Consider the following 27,854-nt stretch of genomic DNA (forward strand, 5'->3'; position numbering starts at 1 on the left):
TATCTGGCTTTCAGATGATCAGCTGAGAAGAGAAGGGCTATTATTCTCGTCCTTTACATGGTTCTGCTGAAGTTGTAATGTAGCTACAGCTGAATGTAAAAGGTGCATAACTAAAAGGGTTCTTCTTCTGGAAGCACAGTTCTGCCTCTTTACAGCTGTGTGCTGTAGCCAATAAGGTCAGACAACCTGTCCTTCTATCTTATCCTCCCCCCTTGGGGCTTCATTGGGTTTTGTGTGACTTTGATCCCATTCATGGTCAATAGATCAGCATCTTGCTGTCTTGAAGATCTAAGTCATGAGATCAGACCTTCAGAGTCTGATGGCGCTGTGTTGTTTCTCAGGGGTATGTCACACTACCAAGACACAGGGGAGCAGAACTTGGCTCCGTAACTCCACAGACAGGTGCAACAGCAGAAGTGTGTCTTGCTGTTTCACCAATACAAGGATAAACCAGAAAAAGATATCTGAAGTTATTTTTGCACTGTGGAGAGCTTCTATATGTTTTAATATTTCTGGTTTTGTCTGAACACCAAAAGTCTGTGGTCAAACTTTACACTCTGAATTATTTGCAGCTGCAAATAAGTAGTTTACTTTTCTTGTGCAGTCAGGGGTTTGTTTGTTTGTTTGTGGGTTTATTTGTTTGGTTTGTTTTGCTTTTTTGAAAGACCCTTTTAGAGGGCAGCTCATAACCTGTATTTCTCTTAGTACTCCAAGGACTGATGTCCCTCTCATTCTCCATTGCCTAAAGACACAGTCTAAGAATAGTATTTGGCTAATGTGTGTACTTCAGTTAGGTAACTAAAATGATGCATAGGAATAGTTGTGGTGGGGCTGCTGAACATTGCCATGGTGAAATGCTGTTGTCTCTTTGCATGGTGGAAACGAGGGAGCTGGGGTTGCTTAGCCTGGAGAAGAGGAGGCTCAGGGGAGACCTTATTGCTCTCTACAACTACCTGAAAGAGGTTGCAGCCAGGTGAGGGTTGGCCTCTTCTCCCAGGCAACCAGCACCAGAACAAGGGGACACAGTCTCAAGCTACACCAGGGGAGGTTTAGGCTGAATGTTAGGAAGAAGTTCTTCATAGAAAGATAGATTGGCCATTGGAATGTGCTGCCCAGGCAGGTGGTGGAGTCACCATCACTGGAGGTGTTTAGGAAGAGACTGGTTGGGACGCTTGGTGCCATGGTTTAGTTGATTAGATGGTGTTGGGTGATAGGTTGGACTCGATGATCTCAAAGGTCTCTTCTAACCTGGTTAATTCTATTCTATTCTATTCTATTCTATTCTATTCTATTCTATTCTATTCTATTCTATTCTATTCTATTCTATTCTATTCTATTCTAAATTTCCATAATGAAATGCTTTTGTGTCTTTACAAGGCAGGTATGGGGAAATAGCAAATCTACTTCCTGTGCATATTCAGGATCATGTCTGCTAAATAAATGATTTAATGGGAGATTACTGGCTTAATCTCGTGTTGGGTGGATTTTGGCTGGATGCCAGAGGCCCACTCTATCACTCTCCTCCTCAGCTGGACAGGGGAGAGAAAATAATGAAAGGCTGGTGGGCCATTAAAAGGACAGAGGGAGATCGGTCACCGGTTACTATCACAGACAAAACTTGAGGAAAAATTAATTTAATCTATTACCAATCAAATCAGAATAGGATAATTAGAAATAAAGCCAAATCTTAAAAGCACCTTGCCCTCACCCCCCTTCTTGGGCTTTACATCTCTTCCAATTTTCTCTAACTTCTGTCCCCCAGCAGTGCAGAGGGAGTGGGGGTTGTGGTGTGTTCATCAGATGCTGTCTCTGCCACTCCTTCCTCCTCAGAGGGAGGACTTCTCACACTCTTATCCTGCTCTGGCATGGTGTCCCTCCCAATGTGAGTCTTTCCCACAGGTTACAGCTCTTCACAAACTGCTTCAGCATGGGTCCTTTCCATGAGGTCAGAAGTCATGCCAGCACCTCCTGATCCACAGTGGGCTACTCTTTCTGCATGGGTTTACAGGTCCTGCCAGAATCTCCTCCAGCATAGGGTCCTTCACGGGCTGCAGGTGGATATCTGCTCCTCCATCGACCGCCACTGGCTGCAAGGGGACAGCCTGATTCACTGTGGTCTTCGTGCCAGGCTGCTGGGGTACCCTGCTTTGACACTTTGAATACCTTCTCCCCATCTTTCTTCAATGATCTTGGTGTCTGCAGGGCTGTTTATCTCGCTTATCATCACTCCTCTCTCCATCTTGAGAGTACCTTGAGTACTGTGTCCAATTCTGGGCCCTTCAGTTGAAGAAGAACATTGAGACTCTTGAATGTGTCCAGAAAAGGGCAATGAGGCTGGGGAGAGGCCTTGAGCACAAGCCCTGTGAGGAGAGGCTGAGGGAGCTGGGATTGTTTAGCCTGGAGAAGAGGAGGCTCAGGGGAGACCTCATTGCCCTCTACAACTACCTGAAGGGTGGTTGTAGCCAGGAAGGGGCTGGTCTCTTCTCCCAGGCAACCAGCACCAGAACAAGGGGACAAAGTCTCAAGCTGCACTAGGGGAGGTTTAGGCTGGAGGTGAGGAGAAAGTCCTTCACAGAGAGCATTGATAGTCATTGGAATGTGCTGCCCAAGGAGGTGATGGAGTCACCATCCCTGGAGGTGTTCAAGAGGGGATTGGATGTGGCACTTGGTGCTATGGTTTAGTGGTGTGGTGGGATGGAAGGTAAGGCCGAGAAGCCTCCTCCCTTCCCCCTTGTAAAGTAAAAGGGAAAAAAAAATTGAAGGGAAAAGAAAAAAAAACTCGCAAGCTGAATTAGCAAAGCAGTGGAGCTATATTTACAAAGCGATGTAGGGTTTGCAGGGGATTATTTACAAATTTACAATATCTACAATATATACAAAGATATACAACAGAGTAACACAGAAATGAGAGTGACCCCCCTCTGGACAGAGGGGGTTCCCCACCTCCGCTCTCCCCTCTCTCCCCCCTTTCCCCAGAGTGGGATAGGAAGAGAGAGAAAAGAGAGGAAAGAAAAAAAAATGTTAGAAGCAGTTTGTGTTAATTGGAAAAGAGTTAATACAGGCCTGTTATCTGTTTTTCTCTCAAGGCCGGAGCCTTGGCAGAAAGCCCAGGACAGAAAGCTGTTGCCTGAAGAAGAGGCGGAAGCAAGACTGACTGAGAAGTGCTGGAAATGTCCAGTATAGTCCCAGCTCAGAAGTGCTTCCTCCCACTCATCCAATGAAATTAGTTTAGACTATTCCTTCCGTTTACCAACTTCCGTCCACCATATTCCCTTTCTTAAGGGGGCAACGTCAACCGGCCACAGTCCACCCCTTCTAAACAATTTCATTGGCTGTTCATACTGTCCATCCAATCCAAAATGATATTTACAGTTCGTGAGTAAAGTTCATAGTCCATTCCGGCTATGCTCAGATGTAGATGATTCAGAAGTCCAAGAAAATCAGAAAATGAGAAAAATGAAAAACAGTTCATTTCTTCACTGACGAAGCGAAGAAAAGGGAAACAGGGAATCTCAGGGTCTCTTAGTTGACTCAGGGCTCTCAGGGATCTCAGGGTTCGTGCACCGTAGATTCCTCGTTGATTCTTCCTTTGGACGCGATGTAGCTGTACAACAGTTTGAAATTAACCTCTTTCAGCTAAAGTTAAATTTCTTTGTGGAATACACTGAATTTCACCATTCTCTTGCATTACCCAATAAGTGTGACCCGGACCTTCAGCTGAAACCACCCCTCGGACAGGTTTAGCCTCTCCTGAGGGTGAAAATACCCAAACAGTTTTACCTAACAGATTCTTTTCTCTAACAACAGGAACTCTATCACCTTCTACTTTCCGTAGCAAATCTGAATGTGCAGGTCCAGCTCGGTTCACTGAACCTCTACTATTTACCAGCCAGGTTGCTTGTGCTAAATGTTTTTCCCAGTTTTTCAAAGATCCACCTCCCATTGCTTTGAGAGTGGTCTTCAACAAACCATTGTAGCGTTCAATCTTCCCTGAAGCTGGTGCATAGTAGGGAATGTGGAATATCCACTCAATACCGTGCTCTTTTGCCCAGTTCTTTACAAGGTTGTTCTTGAAATGAGTTCCGTTGTCTGACTCAATCCTCTCTGGAGTTCCGTGTCTCCACAGGATTTGTCTCTCCAGACCGAGAATGGTGTTGCGTGCAGTTGCATGTGGAACTGGATAAGTTTCCAACCATCCAGTGTTTGCCTCTACCATAGTAAGCACGTATTGCTTACCAGAACGAGAACGTGGTAGAGTGATGTAGTCAATCTGCCAAGCTTCACCATACTTGTACTTGGACCATCTGTCACCATACCACAAGGGCTTAAGTCGTTTTGCCTGCTTAATAGCAACACAAATGTCACAGTCATGGATGACTTGCGTGATAGCATCCATGGAAATGTCTATGGATCTGTCACGAGCCCATTGGTATGTTGCATCTCTGCCTTGATGTCCTGACGAATCGTGAGCCCACCGAGCTAAGAATATCTCACCTCGGTGTTTCCAGTCGAGATCAAGATTAGAGTCCATGTCTACTTGAGAAACTCTTGCAGCTAGATCTGCCTGGTGGTTGTGTTGTTGTTCCTCAGTAGCTTTGCTCTTAGGAATGTGAGCATCGATGTGTCTCACTTTCACTGGAATTCTCTCGATTCGATCAGCAATGTCCTGCCACAGGTTGGCTGCCCAAATGGGTTTTCCTTTTCTCTGCCAACCACTCTTCTTCCAGTTCTTTAGCCAACCCCATAGAGCATTGGCTACCATCCATGAGTCGGTGTAGAGATAAAGCTTTGGCCATCTCTCACGTTCAGCTACGTCGAGAGCTAGCTGGACAGCTTTTACCTCTGCAAACTGACTGGATTCTCCTTCTCCATCTTTCGCCTCTGCAACTCGGCGTGTTGGACTCCACACTGCAGACTTCCACCTTCGCCTGTTTCCAACAAGACGACAGGAACCGTCTGTGAACAAAGCATATTTCTTTTCATCATCAGAAAGGTCATTGTAAGGAGGAGCTTCCTCAGCACGAGTTACTTTCTCCTCTGGAGGTTTAGCACAGTTGATACCTTCAGGCCAACTTGAGATCACCTCCACTAGACCAGGTCTTTCAAGATTTCCCATTCGAGCTCTCTGTGTTATCAGAGCCATCCACTTGGACCAGGTTGAGTCTGTGGCATGATGTGGTGTGGATCCTTTGCCTTTGAACATCCAATTCAAAACTGGTAATCTGGGAGCTAGAAGAAGTTGTGATTCAGTTCCAATCACTTCAGAAGATGCTTTTACTCCTTCATAGGCAGCTAAAATTTCTTTCTCTGTTGGAGTATAATTAGCCTCTGAACCTCTGTAACCTCGACTCCAGAAACCAAGAGGTCGTCCACGTGTCTCACCTGGAGCTTTTTGCCACAAGCACCAGGTTGGACCATTGTCACTTGCAGCCGTGTACAAAATGTTCTTAATGTCTGGACCATCTCGGACAGGTCCCAGACCCATTGCTTGAATCACCTCTTGCTTTATCTGGTCAAAGGCTGCTTGTTGTTCAGGTCCCCAGTGGAAATGGTTTCTCTTTCGAGTCACATCATACAGAGGTTTCACAATCTGACTGTATCCAGGAATGTGCAGTCTCCAAAATCCCACTATCCCCAAGAAACGTAGGGTCTCTTGCTTATTTGTGGGACTTGCCATGGTAGAGACTCTATTTACCACATCCACTGGAATGTGTCGGCGTCCATCCTGCCACTGCACTCCTAGGAACTGAATTTCTGTGGTAGGTCCTTTCACCTTGTCTCGCTTGATGGCAAAACCTGCATCCAGAAGAATGTCAATGATTTTGTTACCTTTCTTGAAAACTTCCTCAGCAGTTTTACCCCAGACAATGATATCATCGATGAACTGGATGTGTTCTGGAGCACCTCCTTTCTCCAGAGCATCGTGGATCACTGCATGACAGATGCTTGAGCTGTGGATCCAGCCCATTGGCAGCCTGTTGAAAGTGTACTGGATTCCTCTCCAGGTGAAAGCAAACTGAGGCCTGCATTCCTCTGCTATGGGAATAGAGAAAAATGCATTAGCAATGTCTATGGTAGCATACCATTTGGCCTCTTTGGATTCCAGCTCATACTGTAGCTCCATCATGTCTGGTACTGCTGCACTCATGGGTGGTGTCACTTCATTCAGGGCTCGGTAGTCTACTGTCAGACGCCAGTCTCCATTCTGCTTCCGCACAGGCCACACTGGACTGTTGAAAGGTGAATGAGTTTTGCTGACGACTTTCTGACTCTCCAACTGACGAATCAGATTCTGAATGGGCAACAAAGAGTCACGGTTGGTTCTGTATTGTCTGTGATGCACAGTCTGAGAAGCAACCGGCAATTTAATGTCCTGTATCTTATGTTGTCCCACAACTGCAGATTCATCAGAAAGCTCAGGTCTGGCAGATAGCTTCAATTTTTGTCCATCAATTTCTATTGAAGCTACTCCAAAAGCCCATTTGTAACCTCTAGGGTCTTTGAAACGCCCTTCTCTCAGAAAATCAATTCCCAAAATACAAGGTGCGTCAGGTCCGGTCACAACTGTATGCTTCCTCCATTGTTTACCAGTTAAACTTATGTTAACCTCTACCTTACTTAACTCTTGAGATCCACCAGTGACTCCCAGAATAGTTATAGACTCTGATCCCTGATAATTTGATGGTATTATGGTGCACTGAGCTCCTGTGTCAACCAAGGCCCTGTACTTCCGAAATTGTGAAGTGCCAGGCCACTGGATGTACACATCCCAATAGATTCTGTTATCTCTGTTATCCCTCTCCTCCCCCTGGCGGGAGGCAGGGCACCCCTAGTTATGGGGAACATGTGCACATGTGCATTGCACATATTGTGCAGGGTTATAACTTTGCATGTTATAACTGGAGCCACTGTTGGAGCCATAAGAGTCGTTCTGGGGAACTGTAGAAGTAACAGCTACCCTTCTGGTATTGCTACCTCGGGTTCTGCCACTTTGCAATTCCCTCAGCCTCCTGAAAAGATTAGAAGTTGGTTGGCCATCCCAGCGGTTCATGTTCTCACCAAACTGATCACGCAGAGTTATCCAAATAGTTCTACGTGATTGCCTTGGTGGTCTGTTTTGGAATGACCTGTTTTGGAATGACCTGTTTTGGAATGACCTCCTTGGAGGACGTGTATTCCTCACAGATGAAACTTGTACCCACCTGGAGGAAGAATTGAAACTATCCCTTTGTGCCAATTGGGATATGGAATTTCTAAATTCATCTTTTAACTCTCTTATGCAATTCTGAATATCACCAGACATAGTTTTAATGGCCGAAACCAAAGAACCACGTGTCATGCTATCCTCCAATTGTCTCATTTGATCACTGAATTGGCCAACCGTGGGAGAAGCTCCACCATAACTTCTTGACACAATTCTGCTTGCCAGAATGTTTGCATAATTGGAAGGAGCAAGTTTGATGATCTTTTTAGCAAGACCAATACCCACAGGAATGTCATCAGGATTCAGAGTTTCATGTTCACCATAGAGTAGCTCTCTAACAGCAAATTCTCTCAAGCGCTTAATTCCCTCATCTATGGTAGTCCAGGGTTTAGGATTCCATGGAAGATCATCTCGGGAAGGGTATCTCAGGGCAACCGCTATTAAAAGGCGTATCCACAGATTAACCTTACCAAGAGCTTCGCCTAGATGTCTATCTATTCCATTGTCCCTCGAGAGAGTTCCTAACTGAGCTGCTGACTTGTCTCCAACTGTTAGAGCTGAAGCACCTGTATCATAACACCTACTAAGCCAAGCTAGAACTGGCTCCTTATCTGCCCTGGTGAAATCTTTACGGACATTTCGCAATTCCTCCCTTGGAGAAGAACAGTCCGTAATATCATCTTCATCTTCATCTCCCTGAATTCTTTGCCCATAAAATCCTGCTGTCATTCTCCTAAGGATCTCTTTAAGCTGAGAACCACCTTTGCCAGCTGCCTTCCTAGCTTCATCTCTATCCTGCTTTGATCTCACTAGGTTAGCTAGATCTTTAAAACAAACCTTCTCTTCCTCCTGAGCAGGATCTTTTAGAGTAGAGGGCCCCTCACCAGGATCAGTCTCCACCTCTTCTTCTCCATCTTGGGCCTTTGCAGCTCTAGTCTTTAAAGGAGCCAACTTAACTGGAGCTGTGTTTGAATTTACAGCCACCTTAATGGAAGCTGACAGGTCCTGAGATAAATCAGCTGCTGGGGCAGTGACTTCCGGTCCCACCGAGGGAGTGGGTGGAAGTGACGTTGCTCCATTAATGGCCGACGGAGAAGAAGAAGAAGGAGAAGGAGTGGGAGAAGGAGTAGGCGCCATGTTGATACCAGCCGATGCCCTTGGCTGCTTGCCAGAATCAGAAAAGTCATTTAGAGCTGCCTTACCAATTAACTTTTTAGCCTTCTTTTTGACTGACACAGGTTCTCCACAGTCCTCGTCACTAGATGACTCTGGGACTGATCGAGAGCCACGGCGTTTTCTTTTTGATCTAGTTTTAATAACAAAACACGCCCTGGACACCTTTCTCTCTCGCCGTAAAGAAATCAGGAGATACACGATAATTATCACCAGCAGCAGAATTATAGACATGAAATAAATCACCTTTGGATCCCAGGCATCACCTAAAGTTACTCTCTCCTCAGGCGGAATCTTAAAACCCTTTATCTCAATTGGGAGAGTGGTGGAGGTAACATTCCTGTATCTCACTGGCCATAATAAATTAATACATTTTCCATACCATAATTTAACTCTATACATAACCCACATATAAATTGTCCGCACCAAATATTTACCCAGGTAATCCAAAATCAAACCCAAACAATATCTGTAAACCAGAGCCCCAAAAATTGAAAAGAATAATCGCTCCACAAACCACAATACCTTCATGTTTGCTAATTCAGCTAGAAAACACTAAATCAATCAAATAATAAATTAAACTAATTATCTGCCGCACGTCAACCGGCCACAAGTGGTCATGAGGTGTTGGGTGCCAGGTTGGACTTGATGATCTTTGAGGTCTTTTCCAACCTTATTGATTCTATGATCTGCAGTTGCCACAGTGCAGGGTTTTTCCCCTTCTTAAAAGTGATATCACAGAGGCACCACCACCATCACTGATGGGCTCAGCATTGGGCAATGGCTGGTCTGCCCTGGAGCTGGCTGACATTTGTTTCATTAGACATGGGGGAAGCTTCTAGCAGTTTCTCACAGAAGGCATTCCTGTATCTCCCCCTTCTACAAAAATCTTGCTGTACAAACCCAATGCATCTGTTATCACTGCCCAGCCAAGCAAGCAGAAAGTAGCCACTTTTGTATCTATACCATCAACAAAGAGGTAGCTGCTTACAATGTCCAAATCAATTACAATGCATAACAGAAGATAAAAATGCCAATGAGAGTACAAACTGAACATGAGGTGCTGTATTAATATCACAGTATCACTAAGGTTGGACGAGACCTCAAAGATCATTGAGTCCAACCTGTCACCCAAGACCTCATGACTAGACCATGGCACCAAGTGCCACGTCCAATCCCCTCTTGGACACCTCCAGGGATGGTGACTGCACCACCTCCCCAGGCAGCACATTCCAATGGCGAATGACTCTCTCAGTGAAGAACTTTCTCCTCACCTCCAGCCTAAACTTCCACTGGCGCAGCTTGAGACTGTGTCCCCTTGTTCTGGTGCTGGTTGCCTGGGAGAAGAGACCAACCCCTTCCTGGCTACAACCACCTTTCAGGTAGTTGTAGAGGGCAATAAGGTCACCCAATCCCCGCTCCCTCAGCCTCTCCTCATAGGGCTTGTGCTCAAGGCCTCTCACCAGCCTTGTTGCCCTTCTCTGGACACGCTCAAGTGTCTTGATGTTCTTCCTAAACTGAGGGACCCAGAACAGGACACAAGACTCAAGGTGCAGCCTAACCAGTGCAGAGTACAGGGGCACAATGACTTCCCTGCTCCTGCTGGCCACACTATTCCTAATTCAGGCCAGGATGCCATTGGCCGTCTTGGCCACCTGGGCACGCTGCCTGACTTTGGTTAGTAAAGCCTATGATCTTGCTCTGCAATGGTGCAGGTAAAGATAGGAACCAGATTCATTTTAGGTCCTAGTTAAGCTTGGAGGGCTGAACTTAGTTGACCTGATAAACAGATGATAAGTATAGACAATCACAATGCCATTTTAACAGGAACTGTATGAAAATGATTAAATGCTCACAGCTCTTCAGCAGAAATACAGCTTCAGTTGTTTCATTTTATATATATATATATATATATATATATATGTATTTCATTTCACGTATGAAAGCTTAGAATGCATGCTTTGAGAGGGAGGCTATACACATAAATTGATAGCATTAGCAAAATGCAGTATGCCATTAAAACAGAAGTAATAAATTTTGGGAATAATGTGAACAGCTTGACTTTCCCCTATCTGTTATTTAAGACTTAACTGTGTTAGAGGTGTGCTAGAGTTAACAAAGACCACCCTACATGAAATAATGACATAATGTAAGGCATCTGTGCCTTTTTAACAAAGGGGGGGAATGCTGGAGGGAAACTTCAACCCCCCACATAGTAAAAGCATAAAAATACATACTACCCATTGGCTGATTGGTCTCACCTCACAATAATTTGATTACTATTAATAATCACATGCTTCAGCAATCTTGGGAATCCTGGTACATCAGTCCTGCTTCCACTGCATTCAGTGGCAGAACTAAGCTTCCCACAGGGTTCAGTAACTACGAAATATAGCATTGAAGAGTGAACTTAGAAACAAGGATATGTGGTTGTTTGCAGAGCTCTGTGTGTGAGTACAGTGGTAAAGTCCCTGGGTCCTTAGTCAAATAAATTTCCTGTCCACAGTAATTGTAATGTGTAATTGTAATGATGGGCGGAGTCCAATGGGATGTCATTCAACAAATCCAAGTGCCAGGTGCTGCACTTTGGTCACGGCAACCCCATGCAGAGCTACAGGCTGAGGTCAGAGTGGCTGGAGAGCTCCCAGACAGGGAGGGACCTGGGGGTGCTGATCAACAGCTGCCTAAACATGAGCCAGCAGTGTGCCCAGGTGGCCAGGAGGGCCAATGGCATCCTGGTCTGCATCAAGAACAGTGTGGCCAGCAGGAGCAGGGAGGTCATTCTGCCCCTGTACACTGCACTGGCTAGGCCGCACCCTGAGTACTGTGTCCAGTTCTGGGCCCCTCAATTTAAGAAGGACATTGAGACACTTGAGCGTGTCCAGAGAAGGGCAACGAGGCTGGGGAGAGGCCTGGAGCACAAGCCCTATGAGGAGAGGCTGAGGGAGCTGGGATTATTTAGCCTGGAGAAGAGGAAGTTCAGGGTTGACCTCATTGCCCTCTACAACTACCTGAAGGGAGGTTGTAGTCAGGCAGAGGTTGGTCTCTTCTCCCAGGCAACCAGCACCAGAACAACCAGAACAGGCTGGTGAGAGGCCTTGAACACAAGCCCTATGAGGAGAGGCTGAGGGAGCTGGGATTGTTTAGCCTGGAGAAGAGGAGGCTCAGGGGTGACCTTATTGCCCTCTACAACTACCTGAAGGGTGGTTGTAGCCAGGAGGGAGTTGGCCTCTTCTCCCAGGCAACCAGCACCAGAACAAGGGGACACAGTCTCAAGCTGCGCCAGGGGAGGTTCAGACTCGAGGTGAGGAGGAAGTTCTTCACCGAGCGAGTCATTCGGCATTGGAATGGGTTGCCCAGGGAGGTGGTTGAGTCATCGACCCTGGAGACGTTCAAGGGGAGATTGGACGTGGCACTTGGTGCCATGGTCTAGTCATGGGGTCTGCGGTGTCAGGTTGGACTCGATGATCCTCGAGGTCCTTTCCAACCTAAGTGATACTGTGATACTGTGATACTGTGATACTGTAACAAGAGGACACAGTTTCAGGCTGCAGCAGGGGAAGTTTAGGCTGGAGTTGAGGAGAAAGTTCTTCACCAAGAGAGGTATTAGTCATTGGAATGTGCTGCCCAGGGAGGTGGTGGAGTCACCATCCCTGGAGGTGTTCAAGAGGAGATTGGACGTGGCACTTGGTGCCATGGTTTAGTAGTCATGGGTCTGTGGTGACAGGTTGGACTTGATGATCCTCGAGGTCTCGTCTAACCTTGGCGATACTGTGATACTGTGATAATTAGGGCTATGTAATAAACAAAGTTTTGGTATTCTATATTTAGAAATAAAGGATTTCTGTGTAGGAGGAGGAAGAGGGTGCTTTTTGTGTGCAACTCTCATGCACTGCCCTATAAAGTGGGAGCTGCAGCTAAGCCTCTGAGCTTGCATCTGGAAAGAGGTGCTTGGTGGGACTAAAGCTCTCTGACAGCAAATCTACAAATGATTATAGTCCCAGCATTTGTTAGCTTACATTTTTGACTGGTGCTGGTAGCAGCTCTCTACCCGTCATGGTTTACACAGTTTACACTTAACAGCAGAATTGAGTGCTGCTTTCAATACTCTGCTGACTCTCTGTCTCATCTCCTTGATCCTTTTTCAGACCTGCAGCTCCCAGTTGTCACCCCAGAGTGCTCTGGCCAGCCTGGGCTCTCACGGACCAGTGCCACAAGCAACGTGTCCCAGGGCAGCAAAAGCACTGACAAGACACATGCTGCGAATCTGCGGCACTGGTGGATGCAGAGCAGGAGCGCACAGCTGTAAGCAAAACAATGCCCTACCCTCAGAAACAGCCAGTGCTCCATCCTGCTCTGAGGGTCAGAGACAGAATGGAGCAACACAGCAGGTGGAGCACTTGGATGTGTTCCATCTCTTATACTTGCTTAACCTTTGTTTCTGTACTAGCCAAGCTTGCACATTTGTGTGTGTGTGAACAGCTGTTTTTATGTTGAGGGCATTGAAATACCTAGACAGATAAATACAGACCCAGAGACACTCCTGTGAATGTTTAGAGCTCATGCTGGCTGAACTATTTCCTGCTCCCATCTCTGCCTTTCCCCTACTGCAGACACAAACATTCAGTCCTTTGGACAGGGAGCCTCCTTTTAGCAAAAGACCAAGGAGTTTCTGAGAACTAACTATCCAAGTGCTGGTTTCTGTGTTACAGTACCTCACAAATTTTATACTCTGGAGGACCTACCGTTCTGCACAAGGGAGAAAAAAGTCTTTTAAAGATAGATATTATTAGACTCCCTTAACAGATCACAAAACTGAGGTCCGGAAAGGCCACAGACTGCCAAAGAATACACAGAACTAGGAGGATAGCCAAATGTCCTTTACCAGTGATCAGTCTTGGAGGCCTGTAATTTGTGTAGTCATCTTCTCGTTGCGTTTGTTATGGAAGGAAATCGATACTCAGATCTTACCAGGCAGAATAATCATATTTATGAATAGGACCAAGCATAGCTGAAATTCCCCAAATAATAGAATAGAATAGAATTAACCAGGTTGGAAAAGACCTTTGAGATCATGAAGTCCAACCTATCATCCAACACCATCTAATCTATTAAACCATGGCACCAAGCACCCCATCCAGTCTCTTCCCAAACACCTCCAGTGATGGTGACTCCACCACCTCCCTGGGCAGCACATTCCAATGGCCAATCTCTCTTTCTATGAAGAACTTCTTCCTAACATCCAGTCTAAACCTCCCCTGGTGTAGCTTGAGACTGTGTCCTCTTGTTCTGGTGCTGGTTGCCTGGGAGAAGAGACCAGCCCCCACCTGGCTGCAACCTCCTTTCAGATAGCTGTAGACAGCAATAAGGTCTGCCCTGAGCCTTCTCTTCTCCAGGCTAAGCAACCCCAGCTCCCTCAGTCTCTCCTCATAGGGCTTGTGCTCCAAGCCCCTCACCAACTTTGTTGCCGTTCTCTGGACACATTCCAGCAAGTCAACATCCTTCCTAAACTGAGGGGCCCAGACCTGGACACAGGACTTGAGGTATGGCCTAACCAGTGCAGTGTACAGGGGCAGAATGACCTCCCTGCTCCTGCTGGCCACACTGTTCCTGATACAGGCCAGGATGCCATTTGCCCTCTTGGCTGCCTGGGCACACTGCAGGCTCATGTTCATCCTACTATCAATCAGTACCCCCAGGTCCCTCTCTGCCTGGCCGCTTTCCAGCCACTCTGACCCCAGCCTGTAGCACTGCATGGGGTTGTTGTGGCCAATGTGTAGAACCTGGCACTTAGATGTGTTAAATCTCATGCCCTTGGACTCTTCCCTTCCCTTCCCTTCCCTTCCCTTCCCTTCCCTTCCCTTCCCTTCCCTTCCCTTCCCTTCCCTTCCCTTCCCTTCCCTTCCCTTCCCTTCCCTTCCCTTCCCTTCCCTTCCCTTCCCTTCCCTTCCCTTCCCTTCCCTTCCCTTCCCTTCCCTTCCCTTCCCTTCCCTTCCCTTCCCTTCCCTTCCCTTCCCTCCCCTCCCCTCCCCTCCCCTCCCCTCCCCTCCTCTTCCTTCCTCTCCCCTCCCCTTCTTTGGCTGAATTTTGGTTAAGTCTAAGAGGAGCTTTTCTCTGTCCCTTTCCCTTTTTGGACAGGGGATGGAGGGGCAGAGAGACAGTTTCCCTGGTCTCTTGACCAGGGGGGTTCTCATGTTCGTTGTTGATTGTAAAAACCTGTAAATATTGTAAATCCTGTGTATTTTGTACCTATCCATTGCATTCCATTGTAGATTGTAGTTTTGCCTGTAAATACAGCTTTCATTTCCATCCAACTGAGCTGGTCTGGCAAAGTTAATATTGGGGAGGGAATTTTCAACCCACCACATGCACTCTCAAACATAACTCTCTCCTAACATAGTTACTTTTTGTACATGGAAATTAAGATACTGATCGCAATGAAAAGACATAATGTAAAGCATTGTTCCAGCCTGCTTGGTTTAATCTACTGCATTGCTTAACTTGGGATGGGGGGAGGAGGCTAATTTCCTATTTCCACTAATTTGACTCTTTCACTATTTTCTTAATTTCCTCATTTGCAAAAGCACTGCACTAATGCTATGTATTTTTATTGCTTTCCAGGAATCAAGTATCAGCTTCACCATACCAGAAAGATGGACTTAAAGCTCAAGACCTTTCCGTCATCATCAAAGCATATGTTCTGGTAACATCCTTAACACCTCTGAGGGCATTCATTCATTCAACCACCACTGTCTGGCACCCACCCAAGAAAAAGCACTTTTACATAAAGGTAAAACATTTAATTTCCTATTTTTTTCCATCTTGCAGGCAAAGTAGAGAAAAATGGGGGGGGGGAACATATCTTTAGTCTCTTTTGCTCCTTTTTAATTTGCAGTCCACAGCTGACAGTGAATATCCCCCTGAAGTACAGCTTTCATTTCTCAGAACAAGTGGAGTTAGCTTCACAGAGCCCAGAAGATTTGCCCTTTGCTGTGGGGGTTATGAAGGGTCCTGGGCTTTGCTTGCCTCAGAGCCCAATTTTATTGGTGACATTTCACAGCAGTTGCAAGGTTGGAGTTTTCTCTAAAGCACAGCAGTGTGGATGCTGTCAGGCAGTAACATCTGTCGACAGCTGCTAAAAAGGAAAGTCAATATTTAAAATAGTTTGTTTAGATTTCTTTTTATTTGGGTGCAGTAAAACAGAATGGAGGAGGGTCAGGACACTTCTAAATAAGGGGAAGGAAGTAGACTATGGAGATGTTGGGCTTCCCATTGCCTTGGTTTTATGAAAAAGGATGTTTCACATGTCCCTTAATTGGATGAACTCTGGACACCTCCAAGTGCCTGGAGAGAACTCTCTTTCTCCACATCGAGTTTGCTTAGCAGCCCTATGGATTGCAAACTTACCTTCACATTCCTTTGTTCTTTCAGTAAGGTACTGTGCTTGCAGCATGGCAGACCTTTGTGAAGGACCTATAGTTTTGAGGCTTCACCTTCCTTTTAGAAAAAATAAGGTCACAAACTAGCAGTAACTTATTGAGACCATATAGCTCAGCTTATGCAGGAGCCATTTTAGGATGGGTCTGCTTTGTGTCTGCAGCCCTTTGGGGTAGAAGCAAGTCTTGACTTTGAATTGGTTTGAGTGTTACAGTGTCACTACCAGGGCTCCTGATGCCAGCCATTTGGTATGTTCTATCATTTTAGCTCTCTCAAAGTTAAGTGCCTAGTCTAAGCTCATTATCTAATTCTAGTTATTGGAGAAACAGACACCTCTAGAGAATGAATCATCCCACTTAGTTTAGGCACTAATTTTGGAAAGAGTTTCCTGCTAAAAACATTTGCTTCTTTCTGTGGACTAGGACATGTGAAGGTTTAGATTGCCAAAATTAGGTGAGATGAACTTGCTTCTCTTTCTTTTCTCCCTGAGAAGCTACGGAAACCCATGTAGAAAAAGTATTTTGCCAGCTCTTTACCTCTGTTTACATCAGGTAGACTAATAGTCACTTACTTTTAAACATTGGGGTTCAGGTCTGGTTTGCATTTACTGAAATAGCAAAATGTCCAGCAAAATCAGTACCACAGCTGAAGTAGGGACCACTTTAAAGGTTAGTAGTCATTAGTAATTGTGATATTCCCACTTAGGGAAGTCTGCTGAACAGGGTGCCAGCCACCATTTACAGAGCACTTTGGCAGCTGAAGAAGCCATAAAAATAATAGATAGAACCAGCAGTACATCTACAGTAGTTCCAACCTGGATACTGCTGCAGTGGTGTTATATCTTCCATAGCTTTTGGGAGACTTGTCAAAATGGCAAGAAATTAACAAAAAATAGGCACCACAGAGATAACATTTGCAGTGATATATGGATTGAAATGCAAATGGAATGGAATGGAATGGAATGGAATGGAATGGAATGGAATGGAATGGAATGGAATGAAATGGAATGGAATAGAATAGAATAGAATAGAATAGAATAGAATAGAATAGAATAGAATAGAATAGAATAGAATAGAATAGAATAGAATAGAATAGACCAGGTTGGAAAAGACCTTTGAGGTCATTGAGTCCAACCTATCATGCAACACCATCTAATCAACTAAACCATGGCACCAAGCACCCCATCCAGTCTCTTCCCAAACACCTCCAGTGATGGTGACTCCACCACCTCCCTGGGCAGCCCATTCCAATGGCAAATCTCTCTTTCTATGGAGAACTTCTTCCTAACATCTAGCCTAAACCTCCCCTGGCGTAGCTTGAGACTGTGTCCTCTTGTTCTGGTGCTGGTTGCCTGGGAGAAGAGACCAGCCCCCACCTGGCAGAAAATAAGGTGTATCAGACTGTCACTCAGCATAAACATTCTGCCCTATAAAGAATCTGAAAGGAGTCAGGGAGTTTCCAGGAGAACTGTGACACTGGGGATTGATCAAGTGGCCAGAAAGGGCTACTGTGAAAATCATAGAGGCTTCTGTACTAGGTGCAGAAGCATCAGGCAGGAAGATCATCAGTCAGAAAACAACACTTGGGAGAAGGTTTGAATTCAACCACTTATATTCTTTGGGATGAAACTACATCAAGTTTCTCATAAACTTCGTGGAGCCATCATCTGTTGACATTGGGATGTACAACACCAACAAAATGATCTTCTCTCCCAAAGTAGCCAGTGGAGCTATATATTTGTACCAGCCAAGGAGCTTGTCTGGTAAACTCCTGAGCTTTCATTTTCTACCAACTCTGTTGTGTAGGAAGGAAAATTGTTTGTTACATTGTGAACATAACAATATTTAATTCTTTTTTTGCAATAGTCAATAAAGGCAGAAAGGATCTCTAAGAATTGTTCTTCCACTGATTGGCAGAATACCTGTTTGTGTCACTTGAGGTCTGAATATGCATGTAGAGGAAACTTTGGTCAGGAAAACTTGGCTAGTGTTTGATGTGTTTTCCCCAAAGAGGAGCTGACTGAATTTCTAATTTTTTTTTTTTTTTTTTAATAACTGATTATCACAGTATCATAGTATCAGCCAGGGTTGGAAGGGACCACAAGGATCATCTAGTTCCAACCCCCCTGCCATGGGCAGGGACACCCTACACTAGATCAGGCTGGCCAGAGCCTCATCCAGCCTGGGCTTAAACACCTCCAGGGACGGGGCCTCGACCACCTCCCTGGACAACCCATTCCAGGGTTTCACCACTCTCATGGTGAAGAACCTCCTCCTCATGTCCAGCCTGAATCTCCCCACCTCCAGCTTCATTCCATTCCCCCTAGTCCTATCACTACCTGAGATCCTGAGAAGTCCCTCCCCAGCCTTCTTGTAGCCCCCTTCAGATACTGGAAGGCCACAGTTAGGTCACCTGGGAGCCTTCTCTTCTCCAGACTGAACAGCCTCAACTCCTTCAGTCTGTCCTCATAGGAGAGGTGCTCCAGCCCTCTGATCATCCTCGTGGCCCTTCTCTGGACACCATCCAGCACCTCCATATCCCTCTTGTAATAAAATAATTGTAATCTGCTGTATTATCACCACAGAAGCACTGCTTTCAGTAAAGTTGGACAGTAATTTAGAGACCCCCCCCTCAGTGTATAGAAGCCTCTGGTCAGCAAATTCTTTCACACTAGCACAACTAAACTGTTCTTGATGAGAAAATGTGGCTAACTGGGTTACATTATTGTTATGACCTCAGTATGGTAGGTTTAAATTTTGATCCCCTATGTATAAAAGCACTTCATGGTTGCTAAAAGTAACCAGAATGTGGTATACATAAAGGGCAGATGTTTTAAAAGGCTGGAGATGGGGTATCAGATGATATCAAATAATTAAGAGAAACTGTGTAGAAGTAAAAAAAAAAAAAAAGGGATTTAATTAATTAAATAATACTGCATTCCTCCCTGATTCTTTGTTAGCAACCTGATGTGAATGATTTTAACAAGAACTTTTGCTTATCCTAATCATAGTGGCAAGACTTCACAGAATTGTAGAATCACGGAATCAATAAGGTTGGAAAAGACCTCAAAGATCATCGAGTCCAACCTGTCACCCAACACCTCATGACTACCAAAACATGGCACCAAGTGCCACATCCAATCCCCTCTCAAACACCTCCAGAGATGGTGACTCCACCACCTCCTTGGGCAGCCCATTCCAATGGCTAACAACTCTCTCAGTGAAGAACTTTCTCCTCACCTTGAGCCTTAACTTCCCCTGGAGCATCTTGAGACTGTCCTCTTCTTCTGATGCTGATTGCCTGGGAGAAGAGACCAACCCCCTCCTGGCTACAACCTCCCTTCAGGTAGTTGTAGAGAGCAATAAGGTCTCCCCTGAGCCTCCTCTTCTCCAGGCTAAGCAACTCCGGATCCCTCAGTCTCTCCTCATAGGACTTGTGCTCCAGGCCTCTCCCCAGCCTTGTTGCCCTTCTCAGAATGACTTTTTGAATAAACATTAGCCAAATGGCAGTTTGGGAAGAGTTCAAGTGTGTTTTGCTGCCAGGCCTTCTCTGGATTATACATATTTTAGCATCTTGGTTCAGAAAGCAAAAGAAAGTAAATCTGAGGTGGCGTGAGGACTTTGTGTGTAGTCAAGGGGTGGTAAAAGTGTGACTAGATTTGAAGCCTGGTTGGGAAGATGCAGGAAATTCAGAGGAGGGAATGGCTTTTTGCCACATAATTTTACATGAGACTTGTGCAATAGCCTCATTTCCTTGAGGAAATTTGAAAACCCTTTATTTAGACCATCTGTGTTGGAAAATTAATAATAAAATAGGAGCTTAATATTTTGCACATGGTACCAATTAAGGCATGGGTTTCTGTCAATCTGTGCAAGATTTCCCTCAATGTTAATCGACATTTTGCTTGCATATTCAGCAGAATGCTGACCCCTGAATACTTTTTTCTCTCTCCCTCTCTCTCTCTCTTTTGTTTTTTAAAAGAAGCTAGTGTGTGAAATGGTCATTTAGGATTAATTATCTCAACTTTTAACACACTGTGAAGTACTTTATTTGCCCTGCCATTAAACTTTCCCAGACCAGCCCAGGTTCTTAAAGAAGAGATGCACTTCTGGAAACTGTGGTGGTGCCACGTCGTGCGTCACATGTGAGAGCTGTTCTGTGCTTTTAGCAGCTCCTCGTGGTCCAGCTCTGACTCACTCTCCTTTCACTTTTCCAAAACAGACGGTCATGTGCCTCCTGGGTTGGAATTCCTCGACTAGTGTTCTTGCATAACCCTCGATACCCTTAGCTGAAATTATGATCTTAAGTGATTCTCCTGTTGTGCAGTGAAGTAAACACAACTTATTAAAGCAGTTTGCTGTTAAGCTTCCTGTGGTAGAAGTCACTATAATGTTCACTGAAATTCTCTCTCTGTGTATTAAACATTTGGAAACTTGAGTAAAGAGAACTAATTTTTATGCTTAGCATATATGCAAATAAAACTGGACCCTCACCTACCCAGGCAATACGTCTTTTAACATGACGTGGAGGTCTGGCTTAGAGCCGAACGCTGTGAGAATAAGGTTGCAGTATTGCCCTCATGCGGTCAGTTCTGATACTACTTCAAGTAGTAGTCAGTATATTGTGAGGTGGAATGCAAGCACGCAGATAAAGAGTAAAATGCTTAGAAATAGGGGAAGGGCTCAAGATTTTTCCCCCTTTGATTTATTTTTAAACTCCATATTATTTCGCTGTCACTTAGCAGGAGAAAACGCAAATGAAAATTACTGTCAAATCTTAATTAGATTGCAGGGGGTTGGGGGAATAAAGTTAAATTTGTTCACTAGGTTCTGTAAGATAGAATAGAACAGAACAGAACAGAACAGAACAGAATAGAATAGAATAGAATAGAATAGAATAGAATAGAATAGAATAGAATAGACCAGACCAGGTTGGAAGAGACAGTCAAGATCATCGCATCCAACCTCTCCAATCCACCTAATCAACTAAACCATGTAACCAAGCACCCTATCAAGCCTCCTCCTGAACACCTCCACTGATAGTGACTCCATCACCTCCCTGGCAGCCCATTCCAATGGGCAATCACTCTCTCTGTGTAGAAATTCTTCCTAACCTCCAGCCTAAACCTCCCTGGTGCAGCTTGAGCCTGTGTCCTCTTGTTCTGGTGCTGGTTGCCTGGGAGAAGAGATCGACCTCTGCCTGTCTACAACCTCCCTTCAGGTAGTTGTAGAGAGCAATAAGGTCTCCCCTGAGCCTCCTCTTCTCCAGGCTAAGCAACCCCTTAGCATATGAATTTCACTGTTCTTGCAAGTTGCCTGTGTAGAAAACCGAATGCTGTAATGCTCCTCTTCCTGGGAGAAAGCATAACATAAATTCCATCTCTGTTTTTGGTCCTCAGAGCATGTAAAGCCCTATCTTTTCTCTTTTCATTTGATATAAGAATGACAATCTGTCTGGACTAGGGTGATCACAGACCTGCATAGACTGACATTGTGTTTCTGGCAACCACCAGGCAAGAAAGCATCATAAAACTCTATAACAGGACAAGCATAAAGTGGTATTTGTCCCTGGGGATACTATGGCTCTTTCTTGTAACCTGCAAGGTTTGAAACACAAATCTGGAAGTGGAATATATATCTTTACATTTAAAGTGTGTATTTATAGTGTATTTTTATGACATGCAATTCTCTACTAGATTTTTTTAAATGTAGTAATGCTTTTGGTCTTCCCAACATCTTGAGGCAGTGAGAGTCTACAGATGATATATTTATGTGTTGCTTAAGAGAGGGTATTTTTGTTTCTTTAAAACATCTACCTATTTATTTTCATATCTCCAATTCTTGTTTTAAGAGGAAGAATGAATAACCTTTCTCTCTGGCTTCTCCATGCCTGTGCCAAATAAAGTTGGAATTCTTCTTGGCGTCCTTTTCTGCTCTTCTCATTGTGAATATCCCAGTTTAACTACTAAGACCTGTAGTCTGATTATTCTTTCTAACACGTGGGTATGCCATAATTAAGTCTTTACACTTTTATCCAGGTCCTCAAGTCTCTGCATTTCTCCTGGTTCACAGATCCTATTGCTCTTCCTGTTCAATCCAGGTAGTTCTATAAGCATGCCTCTGTGGCTCCCAACTTTCCCAGACCCAGTTTCCACTATCCTAATTCTTCTCATCTTCCCCTTTTTGCTTTCCAACTTCCCTTAGTTAAGCTGATCTACTTTTGCTTCTCACAGCAAGATGGAAAATACTGTCAGTAAATCATCTTTTCCACTAAAGTCAGTGCTGGGTTAGGAATCTGTTCTTAGCTGAGTCTCAGCCAGAGGACTTAATTTAGTGGTTGCTGAAGCAAGTGAGAGGCTTTTTGTCTTTGGACTTAGTCTTAAGAACAAGAATCTTTAAATGAAGCTTTCTCAGACTACATTTTCTCCTTCATGTAAATAAGTTCTCTTTGAGAAACAGAAGGGGTTTATTTCTTTTGGGTTTTATTTGTTTGGTTAGTTGGTTTTGTTGGTTTTTGTGGGTTAGATTTTTGTTTGTTTGTTTGTTTTTTGGTGGTGGTGTTGTCCTGAACTATTTCATAATACCACTTTAAAAATCTTATGTAAAGAATAAAAACATATGTAGGTGGGAAATTAACTATATAAAATAGCTGAATAATGCCATGGTTTCCCCTTTCAACAAGTGTCATGCTAGAGCTGCAGAGAAATGGCACTCTGTAACAATAAATCAAGGGTGGAATAAACAGACTAAGCTAACACTATAAACTTATGATAAATTACTGCATTGTTTTCTCTGTAATGTATTCTGGGACCATTATTTTGATTATGGGTACATTTTTCTCCCACTACATGTCTAACAAATTTGTCTATGTATTGTGATTAGTGGACAGATCTGCTTGTGCTGGCAGCCAATACGGGAAATAGCTTCCTTGCAAGATGTTTCTTTCTGGCCTTCTCTGTGGTATCAGTCTGTAGACATCTTAGATATTTAGATACCTGCATATCTATAGTCAGAGATCCTTGTTTGTGTGTAAAAGAATATTTTTATATCTATGAGCAACTGCTTACATTCAAAAGTAGTTGGACTTGATGAAGAAATTGCACCAAATACAGCTCCAGCAAAATGTGCAAAAATGAGCTGAAAGTGTCAGAGATTGATTGAATTAATTCAAGTGAAAACATCCTCAGCTATTTTCAAGGAGAGGCAATTACCTTATGTCTTTTGAGACCCTGCAGATCCAATTCATCAGAAAGATTGCAACAGCTAGAAAGCATAGCAGAATAATCTGGAGAGGACAGCTTCCATTACTTCAAAAAGGGAAATTTCTGGTAACCAGAAGTCATGCTTTGGTTCCACAGATGTAAAACTTGCATTCAGATATGATCCTGATACTTTGTCTGCCATCCAGTTTTGATGGCTATGACTAGGAACCATCAAGGCCCTTCTAAGATGTATTCATACAAATCCTGTAAAGTATGATGTACCAAGTATCGGCATGTAAACTTCAAGACTACAAAACTTTAAAACTCAGTAGCCCCCAGTAGCTCATGAGTGAGTTCAGAGGTCAGCTACGCCTTCAAAGGTGAGATAGTGTTGCAGGAAAAAGATGATGAGTTCACACAGTTTAACCAAACCAGAGTAGAAGTAGTTAATTGGTGATATGCAATTAACTGGCAACAAGTAATAATACACTCACTTTCAATTTCAATAACAGAAGAGGTAGGTCATGATAGCAGACACTTCAACAATATTAGCAAATGTTGCACATTTCTAAACCTCCCTCTACAAATACCCTCTGAAGCCTGCAGTCACAGTCATCCACTCCACTCATGTTTACCCAGAGCCTATATCATGAGCAACACAGGCTGCAGACTCTCCTGGCGTGTAGCTTCCCTTCTTGCATGCATATCTGCTTGGAGAAGTGGGGGCTCCAGCTCTGCATTTGCCTATTTCATGTGTACCTGTGTAGGTGGACTCATGCCCATGCTTACACCCTAGTATTCCCTGCAGTCTATGCAGAAGCTGTGATGGCAGTGAGCTGACTTCTGGCAGTGCCTGACCAAGTTTTAACTGTTTCTGTTTCCACCTCAAAGTCTCTCCCCCATGCTGCTTTCATATTACTTGTGAAGCTTCCAGGTTGGACTAGATGACAGTTCTGTATATTCCAGGCACACAGGTTTTGTTGTTGTGGGTGGGCCATGTGGTATATCTCATACCTGTCTTTAGTGTCCTATCTAGATTCCCTGTGCAGTCACTGAAGGAACAGAGCAGTTTTCATTTTCAATTAATGTCAGTGTTTGAGGCATCTGCCTTAGGATGGTATAAGTCATGCTCTCCAAGCACCTGTGTTCTGCAGTGAGATGTAAAAGGAGCCTAGACATTTAGCTCATAAATAGACATAAGCCATGTAGTCTTGTAGGCTGGGACTCCTCTACAAATTTTGGCACTTGAGTGAATTGTATTCACTGGCATTGAGGCCTCGCAATGCAGGTTACAAGGTTACAATCAAAAGTAAGCTGATGAATGCTCCTGCAAAGGCAGGAATCTTATGTTTGCATGTATTGTCATTCCTAAGGTTTGTGAAGGAAAATCTTTGCCATCTGTCTCATCAGGAGGCAAGACTGTGCTAGGACTGAGCTGGAAGACAGTCTTAGAAAGACTGCTAGAGTTCATTTTTATAGTCTTTCTCAGGACTGGGGCTAGCTGCCCCAGGCTGCCCCAGGATCTCTCCTAGGAAACTAATTTGCCAGGTTCTGCACATTGGCCACAGCAACCCCATGCAGTGCTACAGGCTGGGGTCAGAGTGGCTGGAGAGTGGCAAGGCAGAGAGGGACCTGGGGGTGCTGGTTGATGGTAGGCTGAACATGAGCCTGCAGTGTGCCCAGGAAGCCAAGAGGGCCAATGGCATCCTGGCCTGCATCAGGAATAATGTGGCCAGCAGGAGCAGGGAGGTCATTCTGCCCGTGTACACTGCACTGGTTAGGCTGCACCTCGAGTCCTGTATCCAGTTCTGGGCCCCTCAGTTTAGGAAGGATGTTGACTTGCTGGAACGAGTCCAGAGAAGGGCAACGAAATTGGTGAGGGATTTGGAGCACAAGCCCTATGAGGAGAGGCTGAGGGAGCTGGGGTTGCCTAGCCTGGAGAAGAGAAGACTCAGGGGTGACCTTATTGCTGTCTACAACTACCTGAAGGGAAGTTGTAGGTAGGTGGGGGTTGGTCTCTTCTCCCAGGCAGCCAGCACCAGAACAAGGGGACACAGTCTCAGGCTGCACCAGGGGAGGTTTAGGCTGGACGTTAGGAAGAAGTTCTATACAAAGAGAGTGATTGCCCATTGGAATGGGCTGCCTGGGGAGGCATCCTGTCCTGTATCAGGAACAGTGTGGCCAGCAGGAGCAGGGAGGTCATTCTGCCCCACTCAGCACTGGTTAGGCCACGCCTTGAGTCCTGTGTCCAGTTCTGGGCCCCTCAGTTTAGGAAGGATGTTGAGTTGCTGGAACGTGTCCAGAGAAGGGCAACAAAGCTGGGGAGGGGTATGGAGTAAAAGCCCTATGAGGAGAGGCTGAGGGAGCTGGGGTTGCTTAGCCTGGAGAAAAGGAGGCTCAGGGGAGACCTTATTGCTCTCTATAAGTACCTGAAGGGAGGTTATAGCCAGCTGGGGGTTGATCTCTTCTCCCAGGCAACCAGCACCAGAACAAGAGGACACAGTCTCACGCTCCACCAGGGGAGGTTAAGACTGGATGTTAGGAAGAAATTATTCATAGAGAGTGTGATTGGCCTTTCAAATATGCTGCCCAGGGATGTGGTGGAGTCACCATCACTGGAGGTGTTTAGGAATAGATCTAATGGGGTGCTCGGTGCCATGGTTTAGGTGATTAGATAGTGTTGGATGATAGGTTTGATGAGATGATCTTGAAGTTATTTTCCAACCTGGTCTATTCTATTCTATTCTATTCTATTCTATTCTATTCTATTCTATTCTATTCTATTCTATTCTATTCTATTCTATTCTATTCTATATCTGAATTACTGTTTACTGTAAACATTCAAAAATCTGTGAAATCTCTTTTACAGCTGCAAAGGTTTTTTGAGATATTCTTCAGAAGCAGTTCTCCCCAGCAAGCCTTCAACAACATGAAGGAAGCTATAAGCAAACTTCTACTTATAACCGAGGTCTTCAGTGAATCATCTGATGGACCAAATTCTTTCAATCAGTAAGTGACTTGCAGTGGTCATTGTTAAAATAAATCCTTAGGACAGAAAAAAATTGTAGAGGATACATAACCACTAAAATAACAACAACAACAGCAACAACACCACGCTCTACTTCATGCTTACTTGTACAGTGAGGTCATGCTACATTTAGGGAGCAAAATTCCTCAATACCCATAGTGGTTTGGGCATTGTGAAATGGTTATGATGAATACTTAAGATCTGACACTGTGTCCAGATGAGTGTTTCAGATATCACAAATTAACAGAAATCACTCAAAATTCATTCAGTATGAATATGAAATTGTATTTCCCTTCAGCAAGCCATCTGTTGTATGTCAAGAAGGCCCCTGTATATCCAGAGAAGGCCTCTGGAGATAGAATAGAATAGAATAGAATAGAATAGAATAGAATAGAATAGAATAGAATAGAATAGAATAGACCAGGTTGAAAGAGATCTTTGAGATCATCGAGTCCAACCTATCATCCAACACCATCTAGTCAACTAAACCATGGCACCAAGCACCCCATCCAGTCTCTTCCTAAACACCTCCAGTGATGCTGACTCCCACTTCCCTGGGCAGCCCATTCCAATAGCCAATTGCTCTTTCTATGAAGAACTTCTTCCTAACACCCAGCCTAAACCTCCCCTGGCACAGCTTGAGACTATGTCCTCTTGTTCTGGTGCTGTATTAGAGTAGCTAAGATGGTTCAGAGCTGGCTGGAGCAGGAAATCTGAACAAGAGACGCTATAGAATACTTTATGAAATGTGCCTCAGGAAAAACACTTTGGCAGAAACATTTGCATTTCTGTGGGTATTAAGTAATTGTAATAACTTCTACTGGTGTATGTCAGTTCTTACACAGTAATTAACCTATTTGATTTATATATGTTATGTCACATTCCTGACATTTTTATGATAAATACTAAATAAGTTACTATTTATCCCATTTACAGGCTTTATAAAGCTATTCAAGAGCCCAAGTGTTCTAGTAACAGTAATACAAAGCTCTTTATCTGACTTATGGAAGTTGGGAATAAAGTTTACATTATGAGCAGAAAGGGTTGTGGGGATGGGAGCAGTGCAACAGAGGTGGAGCTATTTTGACAGTGGTCTAAACTCTAACTTCTTTAACCAATGCAATCATTACCTCTTGTTTACATAATCCAAAACTAGCTTAGAACTCCTGGTCCATGCCTTCAAGCATCCCCATAGCTGCAGCACAACTGTTTGACTTCAGTGAGCCCAGAGTTTTTTTAGGACTTTGTTGTCATCAAAGACATTTTCTCCTCCAGAGTAGTTCACTTGTCTCACTGGGAGGGAGGTCAACAATACAAATTCACTTTAATATGGCACTATTTTCATTATCTCACAATGTGACACCATCTATATTTAATGCTGCTGGCCCTCAGAAATTTTGTTTAGTATGTATTGTGTGCTGTCATTTGGCCTATGTATGCATGTTCTTGCAGCATATATAGGGATGTGGTTCAGTGCTGAACTTGGGCAGTTATCATGATTCTATGATTCTATATTTCTATATTTCACAACAGTACCTAATCCCACTGGATCTGATTCCTGTTACCTTGTATTTCAGATGCAGGCAATGTTTTCAAATGCTTACCTTTGACATTGGATACAGCACCTCCATACACCCCGTGGTTCTTAAGGTGAGGAAATGACACAGATTATTGCTTGACCCAAAATAAATATAAAGCATAATGTTTACCTGCCTGTGTGTTACTCTCAACCATCAGCCAGAATAGAATAGAATAGAATAGAATAGAATAGAATAGAATAGAATAGAATAGAATAGAATTAACCAGGGTGG

The 27,854-nt window shown here is 44.3% G+C and overlaps 1 protein-coding gene across 4 annotated transcripts in view; it reads left to right on the plus strand.

Moving 5' to 3' along the window:
- Window positions 1–27,854, plus strand: part of CPED1 (cadherin like and PC-esterase domain containing 1) — a 184,526-nt gene that overhangs the window by 61,902 nt on the left and 94,770 nt on the right. For all 4 annotated transcript variants that reach the window (XM_068165086.1, XM_068165102.1, XM_068165113.1 and 1 more), the window contains 4 exons: window positions 12,526–12,682; window positions 14,999–15,167; window positions 25,885–26,024; window positions 27,621–27,693. In XM_068165086.1, the coding sequence (XP_068021187.1) occupies window positions 12,526–12,682; window positions 14,999–15,167; window positions 25,885–26,024; window positions 27,621–27,693 (539 nt within the window). The remainder of the gene's footprint in view (window positions 1–12,525; window positions 12,683–14,998; window positions 15,168–25,884; window positions 26,025–27,620; window positions 27,694–27,854) is intronic.

The sequence above is a fragment of the Melanerpes formicivorus genome, unplaced genomic scaffold (assembly GCF_026170545.1).
Source record: "Melanerpes formicivorus ecotype bairdi unplaced genomic scaffold, bMelFor1.0.p_v2 SCAF_3, whole genome shotgun sequence".
NCBI lineage: Eukaryota > Metazoa > Chordata > Aves > Piciformes > Picidae > Melanerpes > Melanerpes formicivorus.